The 23,967-nt window shown below is 41.5% G+C and overlaps 1 protein-coding gene across 2 annotated transcripts in view; it reads left to right on the top strand.

Annotated features, from left to right (window-relative positions):
- Nucleotides 1-269: 269 nt before the first annotated feature.
- The window catches only part of mis18bp1 (MIS18 binding protein 1), a 58,990-nt gene continuing 35,292 nt past the window's right edge, over nt 270-23,967 (top strand). For both annotated transcript variants that reach the window (XR_013500049.1, XM_078234156.1), the window contains exons 1-4: nt 270-321; nt 11,030-11,740; nt 17,964-18,122; nt 21,510-22,030. Coding sequence is in view for 1 of the 2 variants with exons in the window: in XM_078234156.1 (XP_078090282.1) it covers nt 11,122-11,740; nt 17,964-18,122; nt 21,510-22,030 (1,299 nt within the window). In the remaining variant the exon portion in view is untranslated. The remainder of the gene's footprint in view (nt 322-11,029; nt 11,741-17,963; nt 18,123-21,509; nt 22,031-23,967) is intronic.

Genomic DNA, 23,967 nt, shown 5'->3' on the forward strand with positions numbered 1-23,967 from the left:
ATTGAGTCCGTCCAGCCCACACGCATGCGTGACGCCTGGCATTTGGCGGCCCGTCCAGCTCACACGCATGCGCGACGCCAGGTATTGGTAGCCCGTCCAGCCCACACGCATGCGCGACGCCAGGCATTGGCGGCCCGTCCAGCTCATGCGCATGCGCAATGCCAGGCCTGGGGGGCCGCCTCGCTCGTGACGTAGTTTTCTCATTGGACGCGACTCTGCGTCACTAACCCGAGGGCCAATCAGAAGCCGAGGCTCTGCGTTCGAACGTTCCTAACGGGTTTTTTTGAGATTTGAAATGGTTTGTACGCGAGGAGCGCGCGGGTGAGTAACAGTCGCTGGATTGTTCACCGAGCTGCTCAGGCTCGCCGGTTAAACAGCGGGGAACGGACTGTTGCCAGTTGGCAATGGCGCGGGGCCCCGGCGGGGGGGGGAGAGAGAGCGGGCCGTTTGCGCAGACCCAGTCCCCAGCTCGAGCTGGGTCTGCACAGGTTTCCCGCCACAGTACAACAACAACAGCCAAGCAAACTGCAGCTACCTAGGAAAACTAATCAGAAAACTTCCTTTGTGTCCAGAAGCGGTTGACCAAAAAAATACTGTTAAAAAAACACTAAGGCAGGTGGGTGGCACAGTGGTTAGCACTGCTGCCTCACAGCGCCAGGGACCCGGGTTTGATTCCAGCCTGGGATCACTCCCTGTGTCTGCGTGGGTTTCAGTCCAAAGGTGTGCTGGTTAGGTGGATTAGCCGTGCTTTAGTGTCCCGAGGTTATAGGGATTAGTGGGGTAAATATGTGGGGCTAGGGCCTGTGCGCAATGTTCTGTTGGTGCAGACTTGATGGGTTGAATGGCCTCCTATACTGCAGGCACACTGCTAATACGAGGTCTGGCAGCATCTCTGGTATTTTGCATCTCATGCTTCAGAGTTAGAGGGAGACATCTGATGGATTTTATACTCGATAAGAGCGGGTGAGATCAGCTAGGAGAGATTGCACAAAAGTTGTATAGGGCACATGACAAAGGAAATGTTAATGGCAGAATGAAGGACTATATCAAAGACCATAATCCTAGATGACCATGGTGGTGATTTAACCTGTGCATTGCCACACCTCGGGTGAGGGGCAAGGTTGAGAAGGTGAGCCTTCATGAATAACCTTAGCTGGTATGGGAATTGAATTTGAACAATTGAATTTGCTCTGCATCACTGACTAGCTGTCCAGACAACTGAGTTAAACTGACCACCAAAGGTCTTGATAGTGGCGTAATGGGTAAGACAGCAGAATGTGTTACTGGGAGAACAAGTGACAGTGCTCAAGGAAAGCAAAACTAAAGAACAAGTGACAGATGGAGGGTGGGGGAGAAGAGGCTTGATGTTGACCAGAGCTACTTGTCTAACAGTGTGCTTGTTCTGAGTTGGGGGTTTAGTTTGGCAATGTGGGTCTGGGTGGATCGAGGTGATGAGAAGAATATCAACTCCTGATTGATATCAACTTGACTTCTGCAGGTTACTGAGTGAGGTTAGTTGATCAAATCACCCACACTGACTCATCTGAAGGTTGACTTGCCCCATGTTTGGGTCATTGTACTAGATTTCTTGGGATTTAGTGTTACCAGTCACTTCAGTGGACAGACTTGGCATCTGCTATAACAAAAACAGAAAATGCTGGAAAATCTCATCAGGTCGGCACGGTAGCACAGTGGTTAGCAGTGCTGCTTCACAGCTCCAGGGTCCCGGGTTCGATTCCCAGCTCGGGTCACTGTCTGTGTGGAGTTTGCACATTCTCCTCGTGTTTGCGTGGGTTTCCTCCGGGTGCTCCGGTTTCCTCCCACAGTCCAAAGATGTGCGGGTTAGGTTGATTGGCCAGGTTAAAATTGCCCCTGAGATGCGTAGGTTAGAGGGATTAGCGGGTAAATATGTGGGGGTAGGGCCTGGGTGGGATTGTGGTCGGTGCAGACTCGATGGGCCGAATGGCCTCCTTCTGCACTGTAGGGTTTCTATGATTTCTGACAGTGTCTGTGGAGAGAGAATAGAGCTAACATTTTGAGCCTGGGTGACCCTTTGTCAGCTCTGACCTGTTTTTTAAAAAACGGGTTTAAGGTTTGGCAAAAAAAAACAAAGTGACATGAGGGAAAGCCTTTTGATGAAGCAACTGATTATGATCTGGATGAAATGCACTGCCTGAGAGGGTGATGGAGGCAAATCATGCTTTTGAAAGGGAATAAGATCAGCAATTGAAGGGGGAAAATTGCAGGGGAGTAAGGCTAGCTGGGTTGCCTGTAGAGAGAGAAACCAAGTTGACATTTCAAGTCTGACCTTTCATCAGAACTCTCCACAAATGTTGTCTAATCGGCTGGTAACCATTCTATGTGAACCTGGGAATTATAAAATACAGTGCTAACAGGAATGCAACAAGTGCTGCTATTTGAACCATTTTCTGTTTGACTGAACTGGATAAACATTCATAAAAATGTTAAGGCATTGAATCAATAAACAATTTAATTTACATCGGGTAAGTAAATGATCATGACAGAGGTTTGGGTGGGTGAGATAGATGAGAATATACACTGTAACCTCTCCAGTCTGGAAATCTATTGTTCAGAAGTACCAGTTGTCTGGAAATGTTTTGAGTTAGCCCAAGCAATTCTCTGCATCATTTTAGGAAACATTTGGGTAAAGGAAGCAAGTTTTATTACCACTTTCTAATGTTTTATGCTTCAGGTAAATGCAACTAGGGTTTTTTCCAGTTTTCTTATTTGTAGTTTGGCATTCTAACATTCTATAATCCAAAAAAAACAAAGTCCCAAAATGGGTCGTTTCACACTTTTCAAATTGGAAAGGTTGCAGTGTGTATATTCGTATTTGCAATGTCAACCAAGCAATTCAAATCACTTTCATGCACCTTAAAAAAATCACATATAATCATAATCTAGCGTGCCTGCTTTTTAAAAATGGTACAGACAGCCCGAACTGGTCACTGATTGAGAAAATCTTAGCTGCCTCTTCCTTTGATGTCTATCTTAGAGACTGCAGTCAATCAGCAGTCCTGCCCTTTTTGTGAGTTAACCTGGCAATCAAAGTCAATATCCTGGCCTGGAACAAATCAAAGATGACAAATACATAAATTAAAATCAGTACTCTCCAACTAATCAAATGTGATGTCAAATATATCAAAAGTAAGATTGAGGACAAATGGGCCACCACAATACTGCAATAGGAAAATTCACGAGAAAATATTTTAAATGGATGGTAAGAGAGGCAATGAGAGACCTTCGCCTGAGCGTTCCCCTGTTCGGACGGAATTCCACGTTGGCCCAAAACCTCAACCCCCCCTCCTTGGGTGAGGTGCCCCCACAGCTTGAGCCGCCTCGCGGAAATGTCCTCCGTGCCTTTTTCTACCGCACTGAGGCGTTTCCTGTGCAGGCTGCTGCTGCACACCTTCCACCACCACGTCCTCGCCTGTCGCCCAGATACACCTTGGCGGGCCTTGTTGCCGCCGGGCGGCGGAGGTCCCCGCTGGAGGTCCCTCTACAGAGGGATCTCCCCCAATTACATCGGGGACCTGGGGTGGAGAGTGATGCATGCAGCAGTTCCTTACAACCATAGGATTCACTGGTTCACGGGCTCCGAAGACTGCCCTTTCTGTGGCCTTGTGGAGGCCGTGGACCATGTCTATGTTTTGTGTCTTAGGCTGCACTCCCTATTTGTTTTCCTAAAGAACCTTTTATTGATGTTCTGTTTGCACTTCAGTCCCATGCTCCTGATCTACGGACACCCGGTGCAGAGAGGGGAGGGTCAGGATGGCGACCTCCTCGTGAACCTGGGCCTGGCAAAACGCGCCATTTACCAGTCCAGGCAGCGGGCGATCGAGGGGGCCATCCATCCTGACTGTCTGCCCCTCTACCGCGGCTACGTTCGCAGCCAGGTGTCCCTGGAGAGGGAGCATGCGGTGTCCACGGGCACGGTTGACGCCTTCCGCGCCCGTTGGGCACCGCAGGTGTTGGGGTGCGTTATTGACCCTGACAATCACATTTTAATTTGATGTTTTTAAGTTTCCTTTGTACTTTGATTTTTGTTCGGGCTGTTCCCCCCTCCTTTTGGGGAGCTGTCCCTTTTGCTTTGTCCTGACTTAATCTGAGTTTGTTTATTTGGTTTGACCTAAAAAGAGGGCAAGCATAATAGCTGAGGCTACATGAAACTAACCATTTATTTTGGGACTGTAATCATTACAGAGCTGAGGTAATGTAAATAATCTTGAAACTGAATAGTACACGATAGTAAATAATCACAATGTTTACTTCATTCCATTAATCACGAGGAAAAATACAAGTAAGGCTCCCACCTGAAAACAAATTTCCAAGGTAATACCAATGACTAAGATAAGTGAGATGTATGACCTTTAATAAGTTGAGAATGTGTAAAGCAAGTGACCGATATCAATGGCATTCAGTATGATGAGAGAAATTATGGAAATTATTTGTCAGGCACTTGAGCATCATGAGGAAGACAGAGAGACACAGGAAATCCCAACAGAGTGAATACAGGCCTGTGAATTGACCATATTCTAAAGGCTGACAAAACCAACATGGCAACTGCAGACCCGGTGTCTTCTATTATCTGTAAAAATAATTGATTCGTATATCAGGTATAAATTTGAGGGTTATTTGTACAATCTGGCAAATAGCCGTAAACATAAATTCTGAGGGGGAGGGGGGATCCCCAATAACCAATTTTCTTAGGAACTTTTAGGAAATGAAAAGCCAAATTGACGATGAAAAAACCCCAAAGAAATAGTGTATCTTTTCTTCCAAATGGCTTCCAGCAAAATCCCATGTGGAAACCTGTTGGATAAATTTAAAGCTTTGGAGGATCACGGTTAACTTTAGAAATGGTTAAGAAACTGGCTGAACTGGAAGAAACACGTACTTATGAAAGGGGTTGTGTCAGCTGCAGTGGAGAGAGAGTTCGCAGTTGGCTGAATGGCGGAATCCAGTAGGGATAATGGGCAGGGTAGTGCCCTGCAAGGATCTGTGTTGGAGCCTAAATTATTCACTAATCATTAATGATTTAGATGCTATAGAAAGCCACATATTTAAATTTACCATAAGTAGCGCTGGAAGTGTAACATTACAAAAATATATTGATAGATTGAAGCAAATTGGCAAAACTGTGACGAATAGATTTTTATGTAGATGGTTGTAAAGTATCTCACTTTGGACCTAAGGATAAAACGGGGTACTTTCTTACCTGTGAAAAACTAGAAACAGTGCAATCCGAAGATATTTGGGGTCCAAGTACATAGATCATTAAAAAATCGTGAAACAGTACAGAAAATATTCAGAAAGACTAATTGAATGCTGATCTTTATCTAAAGTACCAGAATACATGTTTAGTACATGCAGAAGTTATGCTTCAACTATACAAAGCCACATAATATAAGTCAAGCCTTGTAATTTCCTTTGTTCGTTGGAAGAGTCAATTACTAGGGGGCATAGGTTTAAGGTGCGAGGGCAAGGTTTAAAGGAGATGTACGAGGCAGGTTTTTTTACACAGAGGGTGGTGGGTGCCTGGAGCTCGCTGCCAGGGGAAGTAGTGGAAGCGGATACAATAGTGACTTTTAAGGAGCCTCTTGACAAATACATGAATAGGATGGGAATGGAGGGATATGGTCCCCGGAAGGGCAGGGGGTTTTAGTTGAGTCAGGCAGCGTGGTCGGTGCAGGCTTGGAGGGCCGAAGGGCCTGTTCCTATGCTGTAATTTTCTTTGTTCTTTATCTGAAGTTCCGAGAACAGTTCCGGTTAGAAGAAATTGGGGAAGATATATTGACCTTGGAGAGAAGGCAGCTTAGATTTACAAGAATGGTAACTAAATTGCAAGAATTACGTTATGACACGAGACTATCTGTAATTTAGAAGATTACGGAATAGTTTTGATAAGTTTTATATTATGGGGAACAGATAGAGAAGGTGGAGAATCTAAAATTAATAACCAGACTTCAGGAGTGAAATTGGGAAACATTTCACACAAAAGGTGGTAAAAGTTTGTAGCACAAACTGAAAATCTTGTGAGATCAGTAATTAATCTAAAAACTGAGATTGATTGCCTAAGCTATTAAGCAAGTTGGACGTTAGGTTGCAAATCAGTTATAGAACATAGAACATTACAGCGCAGTACAGGCCCTTCGGCCCTCGATGTTGCGCCAACCTGTGAATCCAATCGAAAGTCCATCTAACCTACACTATTCCAATATCATCCATATGTTTATCCAATGACCATTTAAATGCCCTTAATGTTGGCGAGTCCACTACTGTTCCTGGCAGGGCATTCCATGCCCGTACTACTCTGAGTAAAGAACCTACCTCTGACATCTGTCCTATATCTATCACCCTTCAATTTAAAGCTATGTCCCCTCGTGCTAGCCATCACCATCCGAGGAAAAAGGCTCTCACTGTCCACCCTATCTCATCCTCTGATCATCTTGTATGCCTCTTCTCTCTAACGAAAACAGCCTCAAGTCCCTCAGCCTTTCCTCATAAGACTTTCCCACCATACCAGGCAACATCCTTGTAAATCTCCTCTGCACCCTTTCCAATGCTTCCACATCCTTCCTATAATGCGGCAACCAGAACTGTACGCAATACTCCAAGTGCAGCCGCACAAGAGTTTTGTACAGCTGCAACATGACCTCATGCTCCGAAACTCAATCCCTCTACCAATAAAAGCTAACACACTGTATGCCTTCTTAACTACCCTATCAACCTGGGTGCCAACTTTCAGGAATCTATGCACATGGACACCGCGATATCTCTGCTCATCCACACTACCAAGTATCTTACCATTAGCCCAGTACTCTGTATTCCTGTTACTCCTTCCAAAGTGAATCACCTCACACTTTTCTGCAGTAAACTCCATTTGCCACCTCTCAGCCCAGCTCTGCAGCTTATCTATGTCCCTCTGTAACCTGCACCATCCTTCCGCACTGTCCACAACTCCACCGACTTTAGTGTCATCCGCAAATTTACTAACCCATCCTTCTACGCCCTCATCCAGGTCATTTATAAAAATGACAAACAGCAGTGGCCCCAAAACAGATCCTTGTGATACACCACTAGTATCTGAACTCCAGGATGAACATTTCCTATCAACCACCACCCTCTTGTCTTCTTACAGCTAGCCAATTTCTGATCCAAACCGCAAAATCACCCTCAATCCAATGCGTCCGTATTTTCTGCAATAGCTTACCGTAGGGAACCTTATCAAACGCTTTACTGAAATCCATATACACCACATCAACTGCTTTACCCTCATCCACCTCTTTGGTCACCTTTTCAAAGAACTCAATAAGGTTTGTGGGGCACGACCTACCCTTCACAAAACCGTGTTGACTATCCTCATTATGACCTCATTCAATGGCAGAAGAAGCTAGAGAACGTACTTCTAATTCGCATGTATGTTCCCATGTAACCTAAATGGTCAACTCTTGTTCCTGCGCTATGTTCCAAGGGAATGGCCACTGGTGTATCTAATTTATAGAAATGGATTTAGATATTTGAGTAGACACAATGCAGAGCCAAGGCAGAAAAGCAAGCAACAAAACTAACACGATGTTAAGTTACATAGCAAACCAGAATATAAGTCAAGAGGTAGTGATTAAACTTAATAGTGTCCTGGCTAGACTGCATCTTGAATACTGGAGTGCAGATAGAGTAGTAGAGGTAAAAAAAAATACTGGCATTGTTTAAAAAAACTGGATACCAAGATGAGAGAACCTTTTTCTGGATGGATAATTTGAGTTGGGCTGAATGGCCTTTCTTATTTGCATCTATCTTGTCAACCAACAAGTGCAGCTTTCATGAATGCATCAGAATAAATAGTCATTCATTAATAGCTTATATTGTTTGTCATTGAACCAACACCTGGAACTTCTGAATGTCCTCGAGTTCTTAATTTATATTTATAAATAAAGGTCACCTAAATCCATTTTCGATTCCCCAATTATATTCAGATTATTTTTTAATTGAATTTCAATTGAATTATGTAAATAATTGCGGGATGTGTTTTAGCTTGACTGCCTTATTTGGTCTCCGGTTTACTTTCTTGAGTACTGTATCAATAACATTCAACATATACTCTCACTGAGTTTTTTACAAATTTACTTGGCCAGTACTTGATTTGTAGAGTCTGATTTCCACCTCCACCTCCACACACACACACACACACACCCCCCCCCCCCCCCCCCCCGCCCCCATCTCTGGATTTTTTTCTCCCTTATAGTCAAACCATTGTCTATTTTGTCTATGCTGTACTATATTGTTTAGATTGTCGCAATATTGCAGGCAAATACTAACTCATCCAGTTTGGACTTAGAAAGATAAAATAGAGTACTTTCTAAATAGTGAGAAGCTAGAAACAGTGGAAGTCCAAATATATAGGTCACGAAATATTCATGAGCATGTAAAGAAAACAATGATAGTAAAGAATAGTTATTATTTTCCTTTTAAAATTACTTTTGTAGCACACTTTCCTGCATACACACTCCTCTGACTGGATAAACATTACCTTAAAATTCAGTTGGTGATCCCTGATAAAGCACTCTAACTAATAGTTGTCAGCCAATCTGATTTGTTTTTGCTGAATTTCTATTCTTTAACACAAGCTTTTAACATTTTGGCATATGCTAATGAGATTATTGGCTAATTTTGGCATAATTTATTACTGGAAAATCAGCATAGATTTTAACATGACTTGCTCTGGAAACTCTGGGCCAACTGGCAAATAACTGAATTGCCATGATGGTGATCACTGGCTATTTAACCAGCAGTAGCTTTTGGTTTAAGCTATGATGTGTTTCTGAAGGAAACTCAACTCTAAATATTTAAATTAATCCTCAAAGATCTATCACTATGTTTTGATTTATTATTGTCACTTGTATTAGTATACAGTGAAAAGTATTGTTTCTTGCACGCTATACAGACAAAGCATATCATACATAGGGAAGGAAAGGAGAGAGTACAGAATGAAGTGTTGCATAGCCAGGGTGTAGAGAAAGATCAACTTAATGCGAGGTCTTGGTGAAGTTGCCACTGAGACAAAAGAAATTGGTACCTTAATTATCTTACCTGAGAGTTAATGAGCAAGCTATTGAAACTCATCCATAATTATCTAGGACCGTAGGAAATTTATTGTCTTGTTTCAATCTTCCAACGGGCATTCATGTGAACTAGTAAGAACACCAATGTTACTTGCGTAGTGTGGGATTGTCTAGTATGATTCCTATGTTCAGTATCTGATAGGTTCATTTTTGATCATAAAGGGTACAAAAGAGCAAAAGGTGCCGATGAAGATCAGTAAAGAATGAGGTATTCATTATTTTAGACTCATGCTTCAGGGTAAAGCCAAAATCAGCCAATAATCTCATTTTTAAATCACTCCTCTAAATGTTTTGTATCTTTATCAGCATCTATATGACATCATACTGATTTGCTTTGAACATAAAAACTAGGAGCAGGAGTAGGCCATTTGGCCCCTCGAGCCTGCTCCGCCATTCAATAAGATCATGGCTGACCTTTTCGTGGACTCAGCTCCACTTACCCGCCCACTCACCATAACCCTTAATTCCTTTACTGATCAAAAATCTAACTTTGCTTTGAAAACATTCAATGAGGTAGCCTCAACTGCTTCACTAGGCATGGAATTCTGCAGATTCACAACGCTTTGGGTGAAAAAGTTCCTCCTCAACTCAGTCTAAATCTGCTGCCCCTTATTTTGAGGCTATGCCCCCTAGTTCTAGTTTCCCCACCAGTGGAAACAACCTCCCTGCTTCTATCTTATCTATTCCCTTCATAATTTTATGTTTCTATAAGATCCCCACCTCATTCTCAGTGTCCTCCACGCTTTGCTCTACCAGTCATCTTAGTGTCATCTGCAAACTTTGACACACTACACTTAGTCCCCAATTCCAAATCACCTATATAAATTGTAAACAAATGCAGTCCCAAAGCTGATCCCTGAGGCACACCACTAGTCACTGATCAACCAGAAAAACACACATTTGACCCCACTCTTTGCTGTCTGTTAGTTAACCAATCCTCTACCCATGCTAACACATTACCCGTAACACCGTGCACCTTTATCTTATGCAGCAGCTTTTTGTGCGGCACCTTGTCAAACACCTTTTGGAAATCCAGATGCAACGCATCCACCCGTTCCCCTTTGTCCACCGCGCTCGTAATGTCCTCAAAGAATTCTAGTAAATTGGAGTTTGAAAGCTTCCACATTTATAGTATTGCTAGGTATTAGGTAGTGTAGCAAACTCCTGAACAATAAAGATAAAGCTTCTGTTTCAACAAGTGACCAGTGCCATTAAACCTGAGATAATATCAAATGCAGGCTTGAAATTTGTAAAATAGATAATGTTAAAATAAGTAAGTAAGCTGATTTAGTTGTTTAGACCCAATACAAAATTTACAAACCTCATGCTGAGTTCAGAGATCATAAAACCTTATTTTTCTCCCAGAAGATAAATTCCCAGAAACAATAATGCATATCAATTGATTTTAAAAGAAAAATGATCAGTTCCTGTTGAGCAGAAATGAGGATTAAGGCTATTAATATCACTGCTTGATATTTTTGGAGAGTAGGAAGTGAATTACTGTACCTTAACATAAGGTTGGGTGAGTTGGGGTAAGAGTAAGAGGCAATTGATTTAATTACATTCTACTCTGGATGGTGTCACCTTGATGGACTTATTGGCTACCTTTTCAGCTTCACTCTTAATTGAATGAAAATGTAATTTATAATAAGCATACTAGAATAAGTTAAGATTAAAACATTACCAATTCTTTTGCAGCTGATCAATCTACTTATTCCCACTTGATTGTTAGCATGCAGGCACTGTTCCATTTTTAATAATTTTAATATGCAATTGTGCCAATGACATAATTTAAGTATCGCTGACTTTAGTCATTGGAAAAAAATTGACGGCGCACAAGGCAATTTTCCTCGGTAACTAAAAGTTCTATTTTCTTTACTGCACAGATTTTTCATCCAACATGGATATCACGCTCATGAAACATAGGGTTAGTGTTTTGATCATTTACAGATACGGGTGTAAGATCTAAATTTCCGACATGAAGAATAGTGGAAGTGAAAAGGAAAATAATCATATTTTCGGTATGATTACTCCATGCAAGAATAAAGTTTTCAATAACAATGAAATGGACAGAGAATGGAAAACAACCTGGAAAGCTGTACCTCTTCACCAGATTCCAAATGGTACCCCGTTAAAAGATTTAAATAAATTTCAGTGTGGTTCAGCAAATGCGCAACAAGCGGATATCAACCCCAAGCCTCCAGTCACTTTAATCTCATTAAAAAATGTGAGAATTCCTCAAATGAATGATCAATTTCAGTCCACAGTCCTGGAAAAGGAAGCTACATTTAATGTAATTCCTCTTGAGCTCAGTGAAATAATAGATTCTGATTCAGGTTCCACATATATGAATTTAAACCAGAGTTCTGTCAAATCTCATTTAAATCCCATTGGATCTAAATTGAGCAAACAAGCAATCTTGGAGAGTCCTGCCAAAATGTTCCAAAGAATGAAAGGCAAACTTCACAGTGATCGTCTTCAGATACCTGAAAATCACCATCTTCAAACACCCCAAAAAACAACTTTTGGTTTGAATGGGCCTCTTCAATGCTCTGTTGCATCTATGAATGGATATGTCTTAGGAAACACGTTTTCAGGTATGAACTAATATTGATTAAATATTGAATATTATCCTGGAATTTGCATACTTAATATTTAAAATGTTGATTATTTTGTCACGGAATCCAAGTACTGGTGTTGTTCAGCAGGTACCACCAGTGCACAAACATTTGAACCTGCATCACATGACGCACTTCCCTTAAAGTGACAGCATTCTACAATTCCTATTGGCATATTACAACATCCCCTTTTCTTTTTACAGATGCATTCCTCCCTTCTGTTGGAGCATAACTATTTGCAATGCATGTCTAGTTACCATTAAATAAGTGTATAGAAGAGATGAATGTATGAGCTCTAAAGTGTGGAGGTAATCTTCTGGTATGCCCAGATCTTGAAATGATAACTTGACTGGAGGTTTTTTTAAATTAGTTACTCAGTGATCTGTGGGATTGTCATTCTTAGTTACGTTTGGGATCTTGTCCTAGATGCGATAGGACTGGATGATGATTGAAGAATTGAAATGAATCTAATTTGTTCTCAGTTATACCTCGCCGTTGCAGTTTTGTGTGCAATGATTTCATAGCACCTTGGCTCCAGACAGATCCTCGTCACCTCGGCTGGTTGCCATGTACCTTCTGTGAGATCCTGAAATCAGGCTGCAGCACAAAAAAGGCGCTCTGTCCAGATTAGCCCCATGTACATTGATTCTCCTGGAACTTCTGTAGCATCACCTACAGGACTGACTCATCTCTGCGTGCCTACTCCCTCGTGTGAAGTTAACTCCACTGGAAAAGTGAAGTATACAGCATCAGTTATAAGCCTGCCAACCTCCTTGAAGGAATACCTCTTTAGATTTTGATTCAGGACTCATAGAAAATCATAGAAACCCTACAGTGTAGAAACAGGCCATTCGGCCCATCGAGTCTACACTGACCACAATCCCACCCAGGCCCTACCCCCATATCCCTACACATTTACCCACTGATCCCTCGAACCTACACATCTCAGGACGCTATGGGGCAATTTTAACATGGCCAATCAACCTAACCCGCACATCTTTGGACTCGGGACATGCATGAAACAATAAGTCCAGTCTTTGCCCTGTAAATCTTTTTGTTTCTCTATCCCTCTTTTACTATACGAGTGAAAAGGAGGTAACATTGCTACCCCCTACCATGTTTGAGTGTGAAAATAAACCCTTTGACTTCATCCTATCTTGAGTTTGTTGTGGGGTATTACTAAAAATTGGATTACCGAAACTGATGTGTTGGGAAATACCCCACCGCTTATAAAGTGAGAAACATAACAAAAAAACCATTATGATCATGTACAGATGGTGGGAGGAGAAATCAGGGCATTTTAAATTAGCCCCCCTCCTGTCTGTAACATTTGGCAATTTTGTATCATTCATATTGGTCATATTTTGTGGTTTTAAAGTTGTTCTCTAGTTTCTGAGAGAGTAGAAAGGTAGATTGGTACATGCTGGTCTGCCAAGCATGAACTCTGCCAGTGATGGGATAGTTGCACTAAATGCACTTAAAATATGTCACTCTGCAATGTGACATTGCAATGTGTAGATTTTGTTTGGTCTACACTTGAGAATTAGGAAGTTCACCATGTAAATCATTTGTTTAGTGAGTCTGTTTAATCTAAGGCAATGAGGAGAACGATCGATATTCCACTTTTCTCACAACCTGAAATGGCTCATCTATAAATTGCACACCATTATCCTGAATGATCTCTCTAGACACACCAAATAAACTGAAAATAGCACTTAGAATGTGCGTGACAGTTGTGCTTGACATATTGTTCCATCGTCAAATCATGGTTCTTGATAAAGTAGTTCATGATTGAAACCAGTGTCATGTACATGAGAGGTTGGTTGTGATGATGAACCTATCATGAGTGAAAACGTCATGTGAGATCAGTGCTTCTTTGTTGTGACATGCCTCGCACATCTTGAAAGTGACTTCTGTCATTTTATATACCCAGTCATGGAGGTTTACAGCAAGGAAACAGGCCCTTCGGCCCAACTTGTCCATGTCGCCCAATAGACTGTCTTTCTTGCATGTCTTCTTGTCTGGTCTACGCCCATGTGTGAGTGCTGAGGCTGTTGAAAAACATCAGGTTGTAAGTATTCCAATGTGACTGCGTGGGTTTCCTCTGGGTGCTCCGGTTTCCTCCCACAGTCCAGGGATGTGCGGGTTGGGTTGATTGGCCATGCTAAAATTGCCCTTGGTGTCCTGAGATGCATAGGCGAGAGGGATTAGTGGGCAAATGTGTGGGGGTGGGGCCTGGGTGGGATTGTGTTTGGTGCAGACTCGATGGGCCGAATGGCCTCTTTCTGTATTGTAGGGATTCTATGATAAATGTGATGACCAGCCTGCCTTTAAAAATGACTCCCTGGGAGAAGCCCGACTTGCCCTGGTAAGACTAAAATTGTCTTGCGTGCTTGTCAACATGCTGAATTGAATCAAGCCATCCTGCAATTCTGGTTTTCCACAGTTTCTGTGATGTGGAATCTTTTGCTGTTCTTGTAGCGCTCATGTTCACATTATTTAAAAAATACCTGATCAATTTGAAGCACGTCTTCAAGTTTGATGTCAATGAAGTCAACTTGTAGATCCAAGGATATATCATCTGTTTCCGCTGGGTTAGGTAATCTGCCAGGTATATCTGATTGACCATCAAGTTACCTTGTACCTAAACTCTCAGTCATAACCTGAATCTTTATCAGGAGTTGAGATTCCAGAACAGAACCCCATGGTATACTATGAAGCTAGAGTCGACCCCAACCATTTTTTTTATTTCGGCATAAATGTGAGGATTGGATGCTTCACTCCAGTAGTGATTCTACTGACAAATTAGTGATCTTTTATCGAAACAAGTTCAGTCATAACACAGTTTAAATATAACTCTAACAAGGATAAAGCAGTTAACTCTTAACCATTGAACAATCTTTAAAGATATCCAAAGATGTGCGGGTTAGGTTGATTGGCCATGCTAAATTGTCCCTTAGTATCCAGGGGACTAACAGGGTAAATACATGGCATTATGGGGATAGGTCCTGGGTGAGATTGTTGACAGTGCAGGCTCGATGGGCCGAATAGCCTCCTTTTGCAGTGTAGGGATTCTGTGAATCTAAATCTAATTTCTAATTTATCACTGTTTCAATTCCAAGTAAACAACGGTTTTCCCATAGACTTAATCCCACCTTAAATATAATTAGGAAATACAGGCATACTTGCTTTAAATTAGTGTAGAAAACCCTGAAGCTGTGGCGTGAGAGACATTTCTATCTTTTAAAAAGCTCCAGCCAGCACCTCACTTTAAAAGTGAAAGATAAACTTTGGCCCTGATTTTACCGGCACTCCCGCCCTGAAATTGGGGCGGGCGAGGTTGGCCTCAGGTGCGATCTTACGAGCCTCGGGCAGGTGTGCCAATAAAATTCCGTCCTTTTTTTCCTTCTACGAGCCTCGCTCCTATTAACCTAGTATCACATGACTCTGTGTACCTAGCTTGATATCCCAAGAGAACTTCTTATACAAACAGCAGCCCATTAACTCTGCAACATAACACATTCCTAGCTAAAATTAATTATCCTGTTTTCTCAGTATCTGAGCTGCATTCCTTCCAGACATACCGACTCTCTGTAGGAAAAAAAACTGAACCTTAAAAAACCTCTTTCTACAGAAACATCAGATATTTCAATAGCATGGTATCATCACACAGGAGACCTTACAATCTTGGCAGTGCATTAGTCAATGGTTTTCGCCAAATCATTTCCAGTGATTTGTTGGTCTCTACCGCAAATCTTTTGCCAAATCGATGAGTATTAAAGTGCATGATTCCAAACACTAAATCTAATGTTTCTGCTTGATGTTGGAGTAGTTGGCTTGTATTGCGGACAGAGATTATAAAGCAAATGCTAACAGTTTGCCTTTTTGTAAGTTCCCAGAACTTTCCGTCCAGCATCCAACTCCAAGTTAGTTGTCTCCAAAGGATTGTGACATTGGTCTTTGTGCCACAGGAAAGATACATCCTTTCTCAACACATCCCTTTGCGATGATTTTTGAGCGAGAAATTAGAGGCCAAAACAACTTGGATTGTCCTTATCCTGACGAGTTGGCCTAGCTTTAATATCCTCTGCTTAACTTGCATCAGGATTTATGCCAGCACCGGAATAAATAAAACCAAAGAAATTGATCTGCACATTCATGGCACAGGAACAACAATCCTTCATTGTGTACTGCTTGCATCAATAAGTGCAGATTATGGTCATGCTCTTGCTTTTTTCAACCGACAACAGCAATGTCATCAGTGATGCAGATGCAGCTTGGCACAATGAACTTGAATGAGATCCTGGCTAACAGCCCAAAAGGAAGTCATTGGGCTGTAACCTCCGAGCTCCCTAGCATCGGATTTGGGGGTGGTACCCCAAAAATGTTCAGGGGGATCCCCTTTGGAAGTTCCCAGGTAAGGGTTTGTATTGCAATTTCCCAAAACCCCATAGTTACTCTGGGCAATTGCCCTATACTGGGAACCAAGCACACCTCCCTCCCCTGACCTGATCCAATTTCCCCCACCCCGACTTCCATCCTAGACACTCACTTTGGCATTGCTTGAGTGCCTGCAGAAGGCCACATATCTTTCTAAGTTTGGGTGTTTTAGTAAGTGTGTCAACAATTTGGGCTGTACTTAGGATCTGTAAGCTTTGTCAACCTGTGAGGAATTGTATCCTTGAATAGCTCTTTGCTATACATTTTCTGCTGTCTAGCAGATTTTGCTGGATTGATTCCATGGAGGTGGATGCCATCACCAATTCAATTCTGTCTGCTACTGCATTTGAAAAATCACAATACGTAGCCTTATTTTGCATCTGCTGACAAAGTGGTCTATCGGTTCTGTAGGCTGTTGTCAAAATGACATGAGCTCTAGTCAATTAATACGTAAGTTTAACCTGATTTTGAACCTGTCTTCCAATTTAATCCATGGGTGAGATTCTCCCAAAAAATTCAAAGTGTCGAATTTGCATAAAAACTGGAGTAAATCCTGCTGGCTTTTTCAGCAGGATTTCCAAACTGAATCTCCCACACACTCTGCATTGCAGAGTGCCCTAGCATGAATCACATGAAAAATCAGTGGGCGGGGCCTATTCTCACTGGAGAAGCTGGCAGCGTAGCACTGAGCAGGCCTCTGCGCATATGCCGATTTGTCCCTGGCAGTCCTGATCTCCCAATTGCTCCTCCCCATCCTGATGGCCAACCTCTATCGCTGGCCTGCCTCCCTCTATCACTGCAGAGTGGCAGCGGGGCCCCCTTGGCACTGCCTGATGCCCAGTGAGCAGTGCCAAGGTGTCCCCTGGGCATTGTCACTTTGCCCCTTGGGCAGTGCCAGGGGCCAGACTGGCACTGCCAAGCTGGCAATCCTCAGCCCTTACCCTGACCTGCAAGCCCCTCATCACTTCAACAGGGTCAGGATGCCAGCTCCCCAATAGTGGTGAGCTATGGTAAACCCTGCTGGATTGAAACATTCTTGGGAGGGGGAGACTCGAGTGCGCCCGGAGACTTCAGTCCCAGGCCAGCTAATTATATTCAAATGCCCGTTAGAATAAATTATACAGCTCCACGCCCTTTCTGACATGGAGCTGGTGGTACCGAAAATCCACAGGCTGTGGCGCCCAGCAGGGAGCCTGCTAAACGGCAGCGCGCACAATATCTTTTGTGGACCCTTTAGCACTTTTAAATTTAATCCTGATCTGTTTAGCCAGGTTAGGTGAATTTCTATGGCTTGCTTTCAGGTTCTGTTACCCTTTAATCAAGAAACTATACCTCTGTACACTGTTTAAACATTGAATTTGGATTTTAGATCAATTGCTTTCCAATTTAAACTGGACAATTTAGTGGATATTTAACCTTTCTTGTGGGATGAGTCTCACTGTAGCACTTCATGACTTTTCCAAAGCTCCAATATTCAAATATTGTCGTCATATTAAGTATATAGAGCCTATTTCAACTAGTTAATTGCAACCACTAATGAAACTAACCATAGTTGAAATTGTCCTTGTTCATTTATCAGAAGAAGAAAGGGCCTGATGCAGACCACCGTCGACCACTCAGTGAAGGATCATTCTTTATTACTTGTCCAGAGATTGTTTTGACTATTTTGAATCTACTGTATACACGGTTATACCCAATGATTTTGTACATTTTGATATTTGCTTAAGATGTCTATTAATATAAATTTTGTTCTTTATTGTAGTCTCCACTCTGCCAGTTGAATGCCAGCTTTCACAAAGAAAGAACCATGTTCCTATGATGCAACAATCCCCAGCCAAAACCTTTTTGCAAATGAAACAAGAGATTGAATTAGGCAAGCAACGCATGCCATTAGCTTCAGTTAAACTTTCAGAACATAAAGGTAAAGTCAGTTGGTGTAATTCATATTTATTTTTGGTATTTGCATTCATTTAAAGTGTTGAACTTAAGACCAAGCTCTTAACTTTATCATCAAAAGTTGGAATCAATTTTGTGTGTATAACTACTTTATATGGATATGTGGCACTATTTTGGTCATAATAATGCCAAGACATAATGTGATTAAACCAACTCAACACAAGTTGTATATGTAAGATACATATGTGTTGGGTAAGATTATTCCTACTCTTAGCTTTCTATCATCCATTCATCTCCTGTATGCATGATTTCACTTTTCCTGTGGTGATTAGAGTCCACAGTATTAAAAGTAATGTCCCATGTGTAGTCTCTGTTATAATATAGGGAAATCAAACAGTTTGCCTTCAAATGTTCCACAATTAGCAACAAGATAAACGACCAGTTAACTTGTCCTGGTTATATAGAATCAGTGATGAATGTTGGCCAGGATACCAGGAGAAAGCCCTTGCTTCTCTTCAAATAGTGCCGTGGGATCTTTGGGATGCCCTGAGAATGCAAACTTGGTTTAACATCTCATCAGAAGACAGTACCTTAAAGAGCAGAATTCTCTCAGCAATGTGCTGAAATGTCAGGCTTGATTATGTGTTCAAGTTGCTAGAATTTAACACGGTCCTACAATTTTCTGAATTGAAGGCAAGAGTGTTACCACAAACCCTGGGCTGGCATTCACTAGATTCTAGAAAGTACTGAAAAAGTTCAGGTCTGGCAAGATTTGTGGAGGGGGAAACAATGTGGCTTTTCTTTGGATTGGACACGAAACATTAACTGTGTTTCTCTCTGCAAAGATAGTGCCAGACTGTTGAATTTTTACAGCACTTTCTGTTCAATTTTAGATCTCTGGCATCTGCAGTATTTTGCTTTTATTCCCTGTATTTCATTTGTCTATATATACAGTAAAATTGCCTTGAATTCAATTAATTAGTTGAGCATAACTTAGCCCTTACAAATCCCTGTTTATAGACCCTGATTAGGCCATTCTAATGGTTCACTAATGTCAAGCAGCTGTTCTGCTTCCTGGGTGTGACCGTTTTATATAAAATCATTTTATCTGTTTCCATTTTCTTCTAAAACTGGGTGGTTAAGTTTGACATTGTGCTTGTTGCAGGGCTCGAGACAATCTGTTGATGTGCCAAGTGGCAACAGGGATTCCCGAGTGTGTCCCAGATGTAAAGGAATGAAGCCCATGATTGAGTTGAATAGACATGATTTCCCTGCCTGGGACATTTAATTGTAGAGCAAAATTGCTGGAGGGCGAGCTGTGCACACTACAACACACCAGGGAGGGGGAACTTACCTTGATACTTTACCAGGAGGCAGTTACACCTCTTAGAGTCTTCTGATTTGGTCAGAGACAGGAAATTGTTGAGATAGGTAAGGAGACCTGGAGGGCAGAAGTGCCTAAACCTCAGCCATTGCTTTTGACCAACAGATGTGAGGTTCTTTCAACTTGTTTGGATGAGAGTGGGGGCTGCAGGACAGATGAGCTGACCAATAATGGCATCGTAGTTCAAGAAGTGATTCAAGTGGGGGAGCAACCCCCCCCGGAGCTCCCCCTTTGCTCCCATCCCCACTCAGGCCCCATCCCCCTTGGCACTGTTATGGTGCCTGGTGGGCAATGCCACGCGAGCACTGCCCTGCCCCCAACCACTCAAGGGGGCTTCAATAGCCTCCATTATGATGGCATAAATATTTAAATCAGCTTCGTGCCCTTTTCGCCAGCAGAACAGGGCCGATAATGTCAGGGTGGGCAAGAAACCGGGCATAAACCTGATTTTTTGCCTCTCTCCCAATCTCACCAACTCGCCTTGCTGAACAATAGGGAAGACGAGATTGTAAGTTTGGGCCGTGAATATTTTTAAGGCAGAGGCAGATAGATACTTGATAAAAGATTATTGGGGGTAGACAAGAGGTCAGAATAAGATCAGCCTTGATCTTGGTGAATGGCGGAGCAGTTTTGAGGGGTCGAGAGGTTGACTCCTGTTCTTAATTCGTATGTTTGTATTTGGAGTCAGAGGAAGAAGAGTGGTAAAACATTTATGGGTGAAATGATGGTAATTTTACAACCTAATCAATAGGAGTAATGTGACCAGGCACATCCTCATGCTTTACTGAGTGTTCAGTGTTTCAATGTATAATAAGGACTATGGCATAGGAAATGTGGCAATAGAAGATAATCCCTGAATAATAATTCAATAATTCCTATTTTGCTGAAATCATGAGGCCTTCTGTCCTAATCCTTCAGTGAGTTTGTTGAAATCGGCGAAGAGCAGCTGAGTTGTGTGGACCCAAGTGCCTTAGTTAGATATTTTGAGTAACAAAATTGCTAAAACTAATTTTTTGGGTCTTTCGGGACCTTTCATGGTTTATCTGGATCATTCTAACTTCTGAGCTGTCTTCTTCAATTTCGATGTGGAGATGCTGGCGTTGGACTGGGGTAAACACAGTAAGAAGTTTAACAACACCAGGTTAAAGTCCAACAGGTTTATTTGGTAGCAAAAGCCACACAAGCTTTCGAGGCTCTAAGCCCCTTCTTCAGGTGAGTGGTCACCTGAAGAAGGGGCTTAGAGTCTCGAAAGCTTGTGTGGCTTTTGCTACCAAATAAACCTGTTGGACTTTAACCTGGTGTTGTTAAACTTCTTACTGTGTTCTTCAATTTCACCATTCCTTCTAGTTTCGCATCATCAATAAATTTGACCAATTTGCATCGAGTTTCTCAGTCAAACCATTGATCTAAGTTACAAACGGTTGTGGTTCAACCACCTACTTCTATGGCATCCTGGGTATTTTCCACGCCAGTGTGAGTCTTCTACCAAGCACTAGTTATCCACTCTCAGGATCTGTCTTGAGCCTAATGTTTTGAGTTTGACTAATATCCTTTTTTGTGGAATTCTGTTAAATGCCACCTGGAAATTCAAGTGCAACAAGTAGAGCTTGCCACTTGGGATATTAATTCATTAAAATGCCAAGAAAGTTGGTCAAGTAGTATTTTTTTCCTTTTGAATACATGTTAATTAAGTCCAGATAAAGTGCAAGTCTAATTGATTCCACAATATGTGAGTTGCCTAACATTTTTGAATATGGACTGTCCTGTTTCCTAACTAATATTCCCCATTTCCACTGTCCCCTCATAATGATTGTTAATGCCTCGAACATGTCTATAATCTCTCCATGTAGTGGGGTACAATCTACCCAAGTACGTTGAATAATTGAGTAATTTAAGTCTTTAAAAGACTCCCAGTTATACTAATAGCAGCAATTTTTAGGGTTGGTGGCGATGCAGGGCGTTTGGGTTTGTACTCTATCCTCCATCTGATGCTCTGGTATCTAATGATTTTCATACTTTGCACAACAGTGGAATTGCTGGACAGCAACCAACATGGAGCAACAGTTTTGATACCAAACGTGTCAAATAAACTCAGCACTTGTCAGCCCATTGAAAATATAGAAGCTCTTCAGAAAAGTGCAAGGATATTCACTGCTGATAGCACTGTCAAAAAACCTGAAAATTGGAACGCTGTTCCTCTGAAAGAGGATACCGATAATGGCAATGATGGTGACGATGAAAGATCTCAGGACACATTATTAAACACAGCAGATTCAGTTTCTACTAATAACTATACCAACTGCACAAGAAGTGAAGTCCAGAACTGCACAGATTTGAGTGCTTCCTCCTTGAAAAAGTTTGTCCACCCACATATTGAAAAAATGCAAACAAGATATCAGCATTGTGAAAAACAAAATAAAGGTATTGAAGAGTGTAAGGATTTGTGTACTATCTTGCTGACATCACCAAAGATCAGTATACCAAGAAGACAAGGAACGGAAGCTGTAAAATCGAAAGCTGACCGTGTTGATAGTCCGAAAAGTAAATCGGTAAGTAAACTAAACATATTAATAAACATTTATATAAATGAAACCAAAAGTGAAAATGCTGGAAAATCTCAGCAAGTCTGGCAGCATCTGTAAGGAGAGAAAAGAGCTGACGTTTTGAGTCCAGATGACCCTTTGTTTTCAAAGCTGACAAAGGGTCATCTGGACTCGAAACATCAGCTCTTTTTTTTCCTTACAGATGCTGCCAGACCTGCTGAGATTTTCCAGCATTTTCTCTTTTGGTTTCAGATTCCAGCATCTGCAGTAATTTACTTTTATTTATATATATGTATATATTTGTTTTTAATCATTTTTATGCAACATTATAAAGGTTTTTCTGTTATAGCTGATTGTTGAAATGTGTGAAATTCATTGGAAATTCATCATTTTAGCTGTATGCACTTTAATGAAACAACATGTACGATTTTGCAATTACAAAAAATAATTCGTGTTGTTTTACATACAGTTTAAGATTAGTAAATTTAAAAATGTAGCACGCAATGTCTCATGAAATATTTGTAATCAAATAAATATTGAAAAGAACTACGGTGAGATTATAGTGTTAATTTTTTTGTTATTTACCAGTGAAAAAGGTCAAATGCTGTGTAGTTCTACTCTGTCATACCTCCAACAAACACGTTTGGTGCATTTGATAGATTGCTAATTCTTTTGACTGGTGACACTATCTGCAATGAAGAACAACTCTTTTGCATCAAAATCTCATTCTCATTTAAAATAATGATGTGTGATCGTTCATTATGTTCCTGGAGAAACACCATTGTTTTAATCTGCTTGCCTCACACTCTAGCTTCTCTTCGTTCCTCTGCCAGAGTTGCAAACTTAGTTGCAATAGCGGTGTAATTAGAATCATTCTGTCCCCCTCTCACGTTTTCTCATGACGGTTATGGTTTATGACTTCTGGAGAATTGTTCAAATGGCCATCTTAATGTATGAGGTGTGATGATGAGTGTTGACATGTCATTCAACCATGAGAGTTTTGAGGTTAATAGAGCAGGATCTTCTGGCTGTGCTCGCCCTAAAATCGGAAAATCCTGCCTGAGGTCAACGGTTTTTGCATGGTCAAACCAAGGTACTGGGGAAAATGAGTTGAAATCTCATTATTGGAATCAGAAATACTAGACGTACTCAGCAGGTTGGGCAGCATTCTTGGAGACAAAAGAATAGCTTGACCTGGATTTTTCCAGAAATTTGTGCTTTGTTTCAGATTAACAGCAGCTATACTTTTTTTAACCTCTGTGTTAAAGTTTGACTAACACCTTGATTGCATGAGAGTTAAGATTTCTCATTGTAATACAGGAATCCTGTTGACGAAATGAGCTACTTAAATAATATGTGTAATACCAAAAATCAAATGTTGTCAACAAATCGAGAAGGAATGGGGTGTGATGTAGAATACTTTATGTTAAAGACTGCCATTAGAGCAACGACGGGTAGTTTAAAGGTTATATATGAATAGGATGTGCATTTCTCCGTATGTAGAAAAAAAACTAAGAGTACAGCTCTCCATTTCATAGCATTTGTAGCCACTCGTTTCAAAACTTTAATCCTGTTATAGAGTAATGGAGTCATAGAGGTTTACAGCATGGAAACAGGCCCTTTGGCTCAACTTGTCCATGCTGCCCTTTTTTTCAAATCCCTTAGTTAATTCCAATTGCCCGCATTTGGTCCATATCCCTCTGTACCCATCTTACCCATGTAACTGTCTAAATGCTTTTTAAAAGACAAAATTGTACCCGCCTCTACTACTACCTCTGGCTGCTTGTTCCAGACATTCACCACCCTCTGTGTGAAAAAATTGCCTCTCTGGACACTCCCTTCTCACCTTAAATCTATGCTCTCTAGTTTTAGACTCCCCCTACCTTTGGGAAAAGATATTGACTAGCTGATCTATGCCCCTCATTATTTTATAGACCTCGATA

Source organism: Mustelus asterias, chromosome 18, assembly GCF_964213995.1.
Source record: "Mustelus asterias chromosome 18, sMusAst1.hap1.1, whole genome shotgun sequence".
Classification (NCBI taxonomy): domain Eukaryota; kingdom Metazoa; phylum Chordata; class Chondrichthyes; order Carcharhiniformes; family Triakidae; genus Mustelus; species Mustelus asterias.